General features: G+C 65.2%; 1 protein-coding gene across 1 annotated transcript; it reads right to left on the bottom strand.

The window, feature by feature from the left end:
* Positions 1-1,483: 1,483 nt before the first annotated feature.
* On the bottom strand, positions 1,484-8,755 carry SPHK1 (sphingosine kinase 1). Its single transcript, XM_032199917.1, has 6 exons — positions 8,726-8,755; positions 7,480-7,867; positions 3,552-3,701; positions 3,349-3,443; positions 3,031-3,146; positions 1,484-2,602 (listed from the first exon to the last, which is right to left on the bottom strand). Exons 1-6 carry the CDS (start codon positions 8,753-8,755, stop codon positions 1,852-1,854), a joined length of 1,530 nt encoding a protein of 509 aa, XP_032055808.1. The 3' UTR covers positions 1,484-1,851.
* Between the last annotated feature and the right edge of the window lie 3,760 nt (positions 8,756-12,515).

The following is a 12,515-nucleotide window of genomic DNA, read 5'->3' as shown; positions in this document are numbered from 1 at the left end:
CCCCCGTACCGTCACAAACACCCCCCCAGAGCCCTGCTCCGTGGTGTGCCTGTCTGGATTTTCATTCCCAGTGCTCTTGGGCCGCTCCTGGTGCAGCCAGAGCGAGATCTGGGGGCTCCAAGCCTTCGTGGCCCCCTCCTCAGCACCAAGGTAAGCGTGTGCAGGGCTGCAGCGCCCCTGCAGGGACACCCACGGGTGCTGGGGGTGGGTGCTGAGCCCTCACTGGTGGGAGAGAGGAGGTGGTGGGCAGCGATGGGGGTGGTTTGAGGCTCGTGGCTTTGCTGGAGTTGTGTAAAACCTCCAAGAATTTGGCTCTGAGGGGTGGGTGGCAGCTGCTGCCCCTTCCTCCAGGCAGGAGGAGCCGCGGGGGCTCCTCTGGAAGGGCCCTCGGCTGCTGGCTGGCAGCTTGTGGGAGAGCTCGGGTCAAGAAAGAAAGAAAATAAGGTTCTGTGTGCAGCACAACGTGGGGCCCGAGCCCCTGGGAGATCCCCCGGCCACCCTGCTGCCACCACCCAACCCTACAGGACACCCCGGGGAGCCCTTCAGCCCCCAGACCCCTCGCACTCGGAGGCAGCTCAAAGCCCTCAGCACCTCCCCTGCCTGGGCAGAGGCTGGGGCTGGACACGGTGGGAGGCCAGCAAAGCCTCACCCTTTCTTTTTTTATTTTTTTTTTACATCTTTTTTTAATTATTTTTCCCCCACGGGGGAGGTGGCTGGAGCCGGGACACCCCGGCCCCTCGGAGCAGGGCTGGGAACAATCGCGGCCTTCTCCCGGCCCTGCCACCCCCTGGCAGCGTTTGCTGCTGAATAACCGCCAGCAGCCCCTGCTGTTTACCCTCCTCCTTTGTGCTCTGTGCGGTAAATGAGCTTTAATTACTGCACTTTTATACCAAAAAGGCTGAGTAATCCCTGCGCCAAGCCCCGGGAAGGGCCCCGAGCAAGGGCTGTCCGGGAAGGTGGAGACCAGAGCTCCCCGCAGGGCCCCGGCTGAGGCACAAAGCCAAAACCACCCGGCTCCCCCGAATGCCTCCCTCGCTCGTAGGCACCGAGCTGTTCCCAAGACATCCCAAAAACGTCCCAAAACGTCCCTGTGTGGGGCTCAGCTCTCTGCGTTCAACAATCTCCTTGGGACATGGGGCACGGAGGCACCCCAAGAAGTCACAGCCACTGCCTGAGTGGCTCTCGGGGGCGATGGCTCTGCGCTGATCCTGACCCCAAGGTGCTGGGGAGTAAAGGGCCTCAGCCCCTTTTGGGACAGTTGTGTTCTCAGATTTAAATCCCAGGGCTTATTATTATTATTATTATTATTATTATTATTATTATTATTATTATTATTATTATTATTATTATTTATTTGTTTGGTTTGTTTTTTTGCAAACACTAGGTATTTATTGCATTTCTCACAAGAATAAACTCTGCTTCTACAGGAAGCTTTGGGTAGAAACATTCTTTTTTTTTAAAAAAAAAAAAAGATTTTTTTCGTGTTAGACATTGGTCCTGACCGCCCTGGGTCAGGCTGGCTCCGTGGCAGGGACACGAGCAGTGCCACCGCCTGCGTCCGAGCCTGGGGGGGGACAGGGCTGGGGCTGGGGACGGGGCTGTGCCGGCGCAGCCGCCCCGGGGCCGGGGCCTGGCACCCCTCGTACCGCTCGTACCGGGGTGAAACGCGGGCGCCTCGCTGGCGCCGAGTACCTGCCGGGGCTCGGGGCTCATTTTTGGGTCCGTCCCGAAGAGAGTAAAGCTAAGCGAGGTGCCCGCGGCCCCAGAGAGCTATTGCTAGAGGAGGAAGAGGAGGTGGTTCCTGAGTGGGAGGAAGGCTCGGCCGTGCCCGCGGCTCGGCGCCGCGGCCGCTCAGGAGCCGCAGACCACGCGGCAGAGGCGGCGGTGGAGCTGGCCCTGCACGGGCTCGCAGGCCAGCGCCTCGCCGTCCACCGTCATGACGCCGGCGCTGCCCCGCGGCTCCAGGCGGAAGGCGCGGACGGGGACGTGGTGCAGGTGGGGGCAGCCCAGGTCCAGGTGCGTGCCCCTGCCCATGGCCAGGAAGACCTTCAGCAGCGCCACGCGGCTGATGCCCGCCCGCACGTAGAAGAGGTGGATGCAGCCGTCGTCCAGCCGCGCCGCCGGCGCCATCAGCAGGTTGGTGCCCAGGTGGGACTGGTAGATGGCGTAGACGCAGACGAATTCCTCCTCGGGGACCACCGCCCAGCTCGCCGGCACCGGCTGGCCCAGCGGCGCCAGCAGCGAGTCGGAGGGAAGAGCCCCCTGCTCCGTGCCCTCCTCCGGCGGCTCCGGGGGGTCCCTGGGGGCCGGGGGGGCGCCGTGCTCGGGGCCCAGGGGCAGGTAGGAGAGGCGGCCCTGGTACACGCGCAGCCGGGCCAGGCACTGCAGGGTGCCCAGCGTGAAGCGCGCGTTGCCCAGCCGCCGGTACTTCTCGCTGTCGATGTCCACGTCGGCGATGAAGCCCCAGCCGAAGCCCAGGAAGGAGAAGAAGCGCTTGCCCGAGGCCGTGCTCAGCGACACCAGGTCCATCTGCGCGTGCAGCCCCTTGCAGAGGATGAAGGTGCAGTTCGTCAGCAGCTTCTTCTTGGCCACGTGGTCGTTGCTGCGAGGGACGGAGAAGGGTGAGTTTGGGGTTTGGGGGCTCCTCCTGCCGTCCCAGCACCCACTCGTGGCCCCCTCAAGGCTGCTCCCGGCTGGATGAAGCCATTAGGAAGGGCAGCATAAACCAGCTCCTGAATTTGGGGACCGATGTGGGGCTGCCCAGGACAACCCCGCTCCCACCCTGGGTGTTTCCTGGGGCGCACAGCCTTGCGCCTACAGCTGCTGCCATACAGCACAGCCAGCTGCTCCCCGGGGGCTCAGCTCAGCCCCTGGCTCGTTTGGGTGAAGTTCTGCCAAATTTAGAGCCTGGAGGAGGAGAGACAGGGCGTGGGGGGAGCTGGGAATGCAGGGGGTGCAACCTGACGGTGTCAGGGACCAGCCTGCAGCAGGGGGGCACCCAGGAGGGCGTCCCCGTCCCCCGAGGCTCACCCTGCATAGTAGTTGATGGAGGCGGCCAGGGCGTTCCCGGAGCCCCCCGGCAGGATGCACAGCGGCGTCTTCAGCGCCTCCTCCCAGTCCGGCCGCTCCATCAGCCCGTTCACCACCTGCAGGGACAGAGAGAGGGAGCTCGTGGTACCCGGGGCCGTGCCAGGACCCCGCTGCCCCCGGCCGAGGGCAGGACAGAGGCTGTGCCTGCCCTGGGTTTTCTCCTTTTGCTGTTCCTTCTTGTCTACAGGTCTCAAAACTCCGCTCCTGCCCCCGGCCCCCCTCTCCTCCCAGCCCCGTGCCCCGTCCTGCCCCTCTCACCTCGTGGAGCAGCCCGTCCCCGGACATCACCACCAGCGTGTCCCACTGCGACAGGTCCTCCTCCCGCATCCTCTCCTGCGCGTGGTGGGGTCTCTCTGCGGGGGAAAGCAGCGAGAGCTGAGCGCCGTGCCCCGTGCCTACTCCCAGTAGGTCCGTGGGTCGGAGGGGGTCGGGGAGAGGGGCCAGGGCATGCGGGGACTCACCGGTGATGAAGATGGAGGGCGCGATGTCGGCGTCGGCCAGCATGGGCTGCACCACCGCGTGGAAGTCATCGAGCGCGCGGCCCGCGCCGCTCTGCGGGTTCAGCAGCACCAGGGCACGGCAGGGCCGGGGCAGGACCCCGTAGCTGGCACCTGGTGAGGGGGAAAAAGGGGCTCAGAGCCAGGTCTGGGGGCCGCCCTGTGAGCCTGGGCAGCGTTTGCTGCAGCCCTGCGGGAAGGGGAGCGCTGGGCAGGGGCTGGGGGTCCCCACCGGGAGAGCTGGGGAGCTCTGGGGTCCCCCAGGTCCCCCCCCCATGGTCCTGCATGGCGAGCCAAGGATGGGGACAGGGGTGAGGGCTGGGGGTCGAGGTCCTGGTTCACCACCCCCCTCCCAGCTGGAGCGGGGCCAGGACTGCCAGCCGTGCCGACAGACGGACGCTCCTCTTCCCCCTGCTCCCCACCGGGCTCTGGTTTCGTGCGCGATGCCCCCGGCCGGGCTGTAATTACAGGCCTGGCAGGGACAGTCCCTGCTCCAGCCGTGTCCCCCTGCCCAAACCCAGCGGTCCCCGTGTCCCCTGGGGGCATCCAGCCCCGGCCACGCTGCAGCTGCGCTCCTCGGGAGGAGCAGGGCAGAGCCTGGGGTGGCCACTCGGTGCCACGGAGCTCCAGGGCTCCCTGCAGGGACGAGGGGGACCTGGCACGGGCACGGGCCATGAATGCCCTGCAGCACCTCAGCTTCAGGGCTCCCCGGTGAGCTCGGGGCTCCCCAGCCTGGTGTCACTGGCACGGGGTCCTAAAAACTGAGCCCTCACCCCCAGGAGTGGCAGCAGCAAGCCCGTGTGATTTTGGACAGGCACGGATCCCATGCGGGGAGCTCCTCCGAGTGCCTGGACTCCTGCATTCCCCAAAAACCCCTCCCAGCTGCAGCGTGACCCCAGATTCAGGTCCCCCCCCCCCATCTCCAGCCCCAGGCCCCCACAGCTGGCAGTGTGGGGGCCCCACGGGACCGCGCTGAGGTTTTGGCTGCTGACAAAGCACCGAGCTCTGCTCCGTCAGCGCCGTTGAGTCACGAAAGCCGCCGCCGCTTCCCAGCACTGCCCCGAGCCGGGAAGCCCCTTGCCGGGAGCTGGGAGCGGCCGCAGAGCGCGGCGCTGAACCCGGGGGCAAAGGGCGGCCGGCACGCGGGGAATCGCCGCCCGGCCCTCCCCTGGCCTGCACACGTGGGGCCGCTTCGTGTTTGTCCGAGCATCGCAGCACAGATCAAAACCTCCTGCTGACCGCGGCGGGGGAGGCCACCGCCTGCGCCGCCTCCCTGCTGGCACCCGGCCTCGCCGAGGTCACGGCCGTGCCGCGGCCTCCCCGCTGTGCTGGACAGCCCCGGGGGGCAGAGCGAGCTCCCCCCCTGGTTTTGGTGCCGTTTCCTTGGTTTTCTGCCCGCAGGGACTGAACTGGTGAGCCCTGAGCCGCCGGGGAGGCTGCGCTGCTCCGGGACAGCTCCGGTCTCTGTCGCCTGCCAGCAAGCCTCCGGCACGCGGCTGGCTGTCTGTCTGTCTGTCAGCACGCCTCTGTCCCTCTGTCCTGTGAGCTGGGTCCGGTTCCAGCCCTGCTGGCTGCCCCTGGCCTTCCGCAGCCCCTTATCAGCCAGCACCAGGCAGGATGGGACCGGCCGGGCCTCGGGGCTGGGAGCAGAGCACCGTGAGCTGAGCTCCCCCCAGCACTCGCCAGGAGCGACGGGCAGCGGGGTCTCGGCCACTCCAGCCCCCTGAGAGCTTCTCTGCTCATTAACAGCCCCGAATCCTCTCTTGGCAAGCACAGCCCGGGGGCTTTGTGCTCTGAGCCAGGCCGTGAGGACATTTCTCCCCCCCTTTTTTTGTTTTTTCCTCTCCTCTCCCCCCCTCCACCCTGGCGGGCGCGTTTCAGCAGCATCCCTTCCCCTTGCGCAACGCTGGCCGCAGCATCTGGGCGCTGCCCGGAGCAGGAGGGCGAGCAGCAAAGGGCCCGAGTCAGCAGGAGGAAGGGGCACAGCCCCGAACACATCACCCAGGGGCCACGTGCCCTCTCCATGGCTCTGCTGACAGCTGGAGCCGTGCGGGCAGCCCCGGCCGCGTTACCACGTCCCTCGGCGAGGTCCGGTTTTGGTGCAGCAGGGACGAACACCCCAGGCTCACCGGGGGCCGTGCACAGCAAGGGGAAAAACAAACACAACCCCGGGATCCCCCCAAAAATCAGGGCTTAGTGCTGGCGTGCCCTGACACCACGGCCCTGCTGCGGCCGGGAGCTGGATTCCTCCACCCTGACACCAACCCCACGGCCCCGGGGCGCTTCGCTCCCACCCCCGGCCAGCAGCAGGGCACGGCGGCGCTCGCCTCCCCCAGATTTGTGGTTTTGAAGCACCGGGGGATTTTTTTTCCTGTTTTCATCCTTGGGGGGGTGAAGTCAGGCGGAGAAACTTCCCACCAGCTGCAGCTCTCCGAGGGGCTTTTACCCCTCGAGGATGCAGCAGCCGGGGGGGGGCTGCAGGGAAGATTTTGGCTTCTCCCTGTCCCCCTCCGGAAAGGGCCGGGGTGCCCCGATTGCTTCTTGCACCCTGGCCCCGAGCTTTCCCCTTATCTGTCCTGCACACGCCGCGCAGGGTGTGGCGAGCAGCGTTTGCAGCTCCGGCCCAAAAAACTCGGGGGAGGAGGTTTGTAAATCCTGCTGGCCCTCGGCTCGAGAAGAACTGCAAAATCCCACACCGCCTCCTGCCCTCCTCCTTCCCCCGGCTCCCCGAGGCCCCGGCCGTGCCGTGCGCCTCCTGCTCCGAGGGCGAGGGATCTGAAACCCTTTGGGGACCTGCAGCGGCAGAGCTCGGGCTGGCAATGGGGCCGGGGAGCCGGTTTCCCCCTCGCCCCTTTCCACTGGATTATTTTTCCCCCCCTCCACGCTCTTATTTACTAAGAGCAGCACAAAGTTGCTCTGTAGCCGCCGGTCGTGTGCCAAAGCGGCGTTTTCCAACCCAAAGCGGGCTCAGTGCGAGGTGCCAGGACCCCTCTGACCCCTCCGACCTCACACCTCGTCGTTCCCCAGCCTGATCAGTGCCCGGGCAGCCAAATAACCGCAGCAGCTCACTGAATCCCTGCTCAGGGCTCTCTAACACACACCACCCTGCAGGAGGAGGGGGAGAAATCCTTCTATCGGGGGGGCAGGGGCTGACCAGCACCTCCCCAGGACCCCGCTGGCCCCGGAGGTTTTTCCCCAGCCCCCGGTGACGGATGGGACCCCCAGGGATGGTGCGGGTTCCCCGTCCTCCCCGTGCCAGCAGCGGTGGCTTTTTCCTCCTTAGTGTTATTTTTGAAAGCTTGGCTGCTCAAAAAAAGCGATGGGAGAGGAGCAGGAGACGGGCAAGGAGGCCTGGGTGCCCGCTGCCCCTTCAGTTTAAGGGGAAAAGTGGGGGAAAAACCCACACCTGGCCCCGAAGGGCCTGCAGGGCCAGCCCTGGTAGCGGGGCTGCGCGTTGATGTCCCCGTCCCCTACAGGCAGGGGGGGCACCCAGGTGCCTGCGGGGGTCCCCTGCCTTGATCCTTTGGGGGCTGTGGGTCACCCCCTGCCTGTTCTGTCTCTTTGGGGCCGGACCCCCCCTCCCCAAGCCCCCTCCTGCTCTCCTCTCCTGGCTGCCGGCCCCACACCACACACCCCACAGGGGGTGTCTGCATGGAGGGGGGCTGCCCCCCAGCCCCAAACCCCAATAATCCCCCGTGCCCCCCCCCAAACCCACACACAGCACAGCGTGGGGTGCAGGATGGAGCTGGGGAGGGGGGGGCAGCACCCCAAAAATCACTGCCGGCACTCCAAAAAAGCTGCATCAGGGGATGGGGCAGGGGGGATAGGGGAAAACTTCGGGACCCCACGCCCCATATACCACGGGGGGGGGGGGGGTCGGGCCGGCACTCACCCTCCCGCACGGGCACGGCGGGCACCGAGAGCTCTCGGATGCGCTGGCTCCAGGCTTGGGCGATGCGCAGGTTCCCCTCGGCGTCGGGGCCGTGGGCGACTCGGAAAGTCCTCTGCAGGCGCTGGCGGGCAGGGGAGCCCCAGCGGCCCTTTCGGAAGGGATAACACACCACGGAGAAACAGGCGGAGGGCGAGGAAGAAGAGGAGGACGAGGAAGAGGAGGAGGAGGAGGAAGGGAAAGCCGCCGAGCCCACGCAGTCGGCCAGGGGCAGCGCAGCGCCGGTGCCATCGGGGCGCAGCACCTGCAGCTCCCGCTCCGTCAGCGCCAGCGCCCAAGCGGCCCCCCCGGGGGCCAGCCCCGGCCAAAAACGGCCCCGCAGCACCGCGTCCTCACCCCCCCCGCTCCCCCCCAGGCTGCTGCAGCCTCCCCTTCCTCCCCCCCCTCCTCCTCCTCCTCCTCTTCCTCCTCCGCCGCCGCCGGGTTGCGGGGGGGGTCGGCGGCCGGCGGCCATCGGAGCGCACCGGGGGCAGCGCCGCCCGCAGCCGACACCCGCCCGGCAACGGCAGGCGGGGCCCGGCCCGGCCCCATTTAACCCCCCCCCCCCCTTCCCCGGAGGTGAAGCGGGGCGGTGCTGCTTGGCTTTTTCCCGGCCCTCCCCCTTTTTTTTTGTGTGCTTTTTTTTTTTTTTTTTTTTGTGGTTTTTCCAAAAGGGGGAGGGCGCGCGGCGCGCGCGTCACCGGCTTCGCGTTTTTTTGGTGTTTTTTTTATTTTTATTTTTATTATTTATTTATTTTTTGTTTGTTTTTTGTTTTTTTTGGGGGTGCTGGGGGCACGCTGCGCACTGCGGTGCTCTAAATGGGGGTTGGTGGTTGTGCTGCTCGCACGCCGAGGGCTGCCGGCACCCGCAGGCACGCAGGAAGGCCCAGGGTGGCTGTGCCGGGGTCGGGTTGGGGGGTTATGGGGTTGTGGGGGGGGTCGTGGCCACGTCGTGCCCCCGAGCACCCCGGGATGGGCTGAGCGGAGACCACCGGCAGCATTCGGCAGCCCCACATCCAATCCCACATCCACCCCCAGCCCCATATCCAACGCCACATCCACCCCCAGCCCCACATCCGATCCCATATCCACCACCAGCCCCACATCTATCTGCCAGCAGCCCTACATCCACCCCCAGCCCTGCATCCAGCCCCAGCCCCGTATCCAACCCCACATCCACCCCCAGCCCCATATCCAACCCCAGACCCACCTCCAGCCCCGCATCCATCCCCAGCCCCATGTCTATCCCCAGCCCCACATCCATCCACCCCCAGCCCCATATCCAACCCCACATTCACCCCCAGCCCCACATCCATCCACCCCCAGCCCCACACCCACCCCCACCCATCCCACACAGGACAGGAGCCGCGGAGGAGCCTGGAGGAGTGCGGGCAGAGTGGGGAGCACGGAGGGGCCGCATCCTGCCCGCCTCCTGCCCGCCACGCACCCGCTCCCGCTGCCCCTTTGCCGTGCTGATGCTCTGAGCAGAGCGGTGCCGTGCCCCCGGGCAGGAGAGGTGCCCTCAACCCTTCGTGGCAGCGCTTGTGTGGGTTTTATGCACTCTGTGCTGCTGGGTTGGGGGCGGCAGCAGCCGCAGACCCCATAACCCTGAGCTCTCGGCTCGGGGCCGCATTGCTCTTCACCCTGATGACGGCTTCGTGACCTGCTGTGCCCATATAATCCCCCAAAACCCACCAATAATTTGAGGCAGGGGATGGCCAGTGGGGCAGATAGCGGGGCCGTGTGAGCCTGGCTGGCCAAGGGTGCCCTAAAAACAGAGGCGAGGGGGCAGGATTGGGCGCCCCACGCTTCCCAAATGGACTTTTCCGGGCTCTGGTTAAAGACAGAGGTGGGGCAAAACCCATCCCCGGAGATCTGCTGCCCGATGCTTCTGCCCGGGGAACCCCAGCACCCCGCGGCCGATGCCGGCTGAGATTTGGGGCCACAGCACCGGGGCAGAGCCCGCAGACGGCCCCAAGGCCTGGGCAAGGTGCCCGGGGGAGGGAATAGCCACCCGGCGGGGAGCACGGGCTGCCAGCCTGCCCCTCGCCTCGCCGCCCCGCCGGTGACTCAGGCGCTCTGAATTTCCTTGCAGGAAGGCACGGGGACGGCAGGAGGAAACCAGAGCGGCCGCTGGACGGCTGCCGGCAGGTGCCGCGGGGTGACAGGGACGGGTCGGGGTCTGGCCACGCTGCGGGACATCCGTCTGTGGCTCCGGGTCGCGAGGACAGCCTCACCTCCCCCCCCCAAAAAAAAAAATAATAAATGTTTGAAATGAGGTTTGGAGACCCAGGTGGGCAGCTCGTCCTCGTCCTTGTTCCGTCCACGTGTCACGGGGGGGGGCACAGCTCAGATCTCCCCCCACACCCCATACTCTGTGGCCACCAGCCCATTCCTCCCGGCCCCACGCAGACGCTGCTGGTTTGCCCCCAAACCGCAGTTTGGTGCGGAAGCGGGCCGGCCTCCGTCACTGCCCGGTGCTGATAAACAATCATTTGGGGCTACCCTAATTACAGGAGCCTTAACGAGCCGTCTTGCGCGGGCAGCAGAGGGAAGGATGCTTGGCAAATGGGTTTATCCTGACCAGCCCCATTCCCAGCCGGGTGGGACGGGGCCGTGGCACAGAGGCACCCCTGGGACGTGCCGGGGGGGACAGCTGGTGACAAATGCCACCCGTTTGTCACTGCAAAGCGGGGGAGGTGCGGCCCAGGCCACTGAGAATCCTTGTGTGGTGTGACAGCACGGCAGAGGTGGCCACGCAAGGGGTTTGTCCCATCCCTGTTCCCCAAGGGACCTCTCCTTCACCCGGGGCTCTCTGTGCCGGGGCAAGGCCCAGTTTTGGGGCTCCGACAGCCCTAAAGGAGCCGTGTAGGGGACACGGTGGTGCCACAGCATGTCTGGCTCGCAGGCAGGCGGCTCCTCCCGATGCCGGCACCCCCGTGAGGTGCTCGGAGCATCCTCCCCGCTGCCCGAGGGCCGTGGCTCGAGGTGGAGCCAGAAATAGCGCTGCGGCGGGGCCGGCGGGCTGCAGGGCTTGGCAGGGGGACAGGCACCGACTGCAGCAGTGGGAACCTTCCAGCCCGTACCTACAGGAGATGAGCCCTGCTGGGGACAGGCCCAGCTCCGGGGATGCTGCTTGGCCCCTCGCAGCCCCCCCGGGCACCACCAGCATCGCCTCGGGGGGCTGCGGGGGTGGGAAGGATGAGGGCATCTCCTGGGGTTTGTACCCACAAACTGTAGGTTTGGGGTTTAGGACGCAGGTTTTGGGGCTGTGGGACTCTGGAAGTCCCCAGGCCTTACAGCAATGTCCCTTTTGACCCACAGAGCCCAGCCTGGCTTCATGCGGGGACCGGGGCTTCACCCCAAGGTTTCTCAGCCCATGGGGATTTGGGCAGCTCCTAAATCCCAGCCGGCACAGCCCAGGACCACGGGGCTCACCACAAAGCCCTTGGCCAGCTTTCTGATGGTAAAAAATAATAAAAATCCTGCCGGGCTTTATTTACCCCATGGTAACGCAGCCCCCCCAGCATTACTAACGCCCCTGCCCAGCCACATCCTACCCCACGAGGCCAGGGAAAACCCTTCACAAGGAGCTAAACCCGCTCCCAGGCAGCCCCGATCCGTCCCAGCGGGCTGTTAATGAAATATTAAAGGAAATAATGAAATCGCTGCAAGGCCTCGAGGCCATGGGGGGGCTTCTGCCGCCTGGGAACCCGCTGCGGGATGGGGAGGGAAACGTTCCCCAAGCACACGGCCCCACTGCGCCTCTGCCCGGCCCTAAAAGCAGCCATAAACCTTCGGCCCTGGGGCAGGGGAAGGTTGTTGGTCAGGGCGATAACAGCCCCGATATCAGCCCCGATAACAGCCCCAATATCAGCCCCGATAACAGCCCCGATATCAGCCCCGGCCTCTGCCCATGCACCCCGAGGGGACAGGGGTGGCTCTGCCAGCAGGGCAAAGTGCGTGGCACCGGGGGGGAATTTGGGGCTGAAAAGGGGCAGGATCGGGGCAGTTTTGTGGCAGGATGTGTTGGGGACCTGTGGGGGCCAGATCAAGGCACCCCCACAGGGCTACCCGAGCCCTGTCCCCATCCTTTGGGGTGTCCATGCTCCCCCGGCAGCAGGAGGGTGCAGCAGGGCCCTTGGGGCGCAGCCGGCTCCCCAAATCCCATAAATAATCCCTCAACTTCTTCCTTTTGCAGGGCAAAGCCACAAAATGGCCACGGCGTGCCCTACAACCACCGGCTGTCTATCACTCGTGGGGCGGACTTGTGGGGTCACCAAACCCTGTCCCCATGTAGGGTGAGGGGACGGGGGGACACTAAGGGGATGGGGGGACACTGAGGGGACGGGGAGACACTGGGGGCTCGGGGCAGCCAGGCTGTGGAGGCCGTTTGGGGTGAGGGAAGAGGGGAAGGGGGGAATGGGGCTGGGATGAAGCACGGCTGCAGGCCCCATGGGGTGCAGGGGATGTGGGGGGGCAGCGGGTGACCCCATAGGGGTCCCCTCAGGCCTCCCGCTGCCTGCAGGTGAGGGGCCAGAGCCGGGACATTGCATGGGGCCACCCTAAAGCAGCCATGGGGCCACCCTAAACCCCAGCACCCCCTGTGCAGGCCGGGGGTGGCGGTTTTGGCGTCGGTGACTTTTTTGGGGGTTAGTGACTCTTTTTTGGCCCCAAAACCAGCTGGGAACCCCCTGGTCACACGAGGCTGTCCTGAGGGGACATGGACGCCATCGGTGGTCCCCATCATGGACAGGACGCCCTTGTGGGCAGCTCCCAGCTCTAGGGCAGAAAACGTGTTTTTTTTTTTTGTTATTTTAATTATTTTTAATTACTTGTTTTTATTATTATATTTCCTCCTTTTTCATCTTTATCATTTTTATTTTTATTATTTTTATATCTTCTTTTTTCCTTCCTCCTATCATCATCATCATAATCATCATCATTTCTTCTTTCTCCTTCCTTCCTCCCGTCACTTTTCATTATTACTATTATTTCAT

The sequence above is a fragment of the Aythya fuligula genome, chromosome 18, assembly GCF_009819795.1.
Source record: "Aythya fuligula isolate bAytFul2 chromosome 18, bAytFul2.pri, whole genome shotgun sequence".
Lineage (NCBI taxonomy): Eukaryota > Metazoa > Chordata > Aves > Anseriformes > Anatidae > Aythya > Aythya fuligula.
The sequence above is the reverse complement of the archived record's forward strand: the minus strand, read 5'-3'. Positions and strand labels throughout refer to the sequence as shown.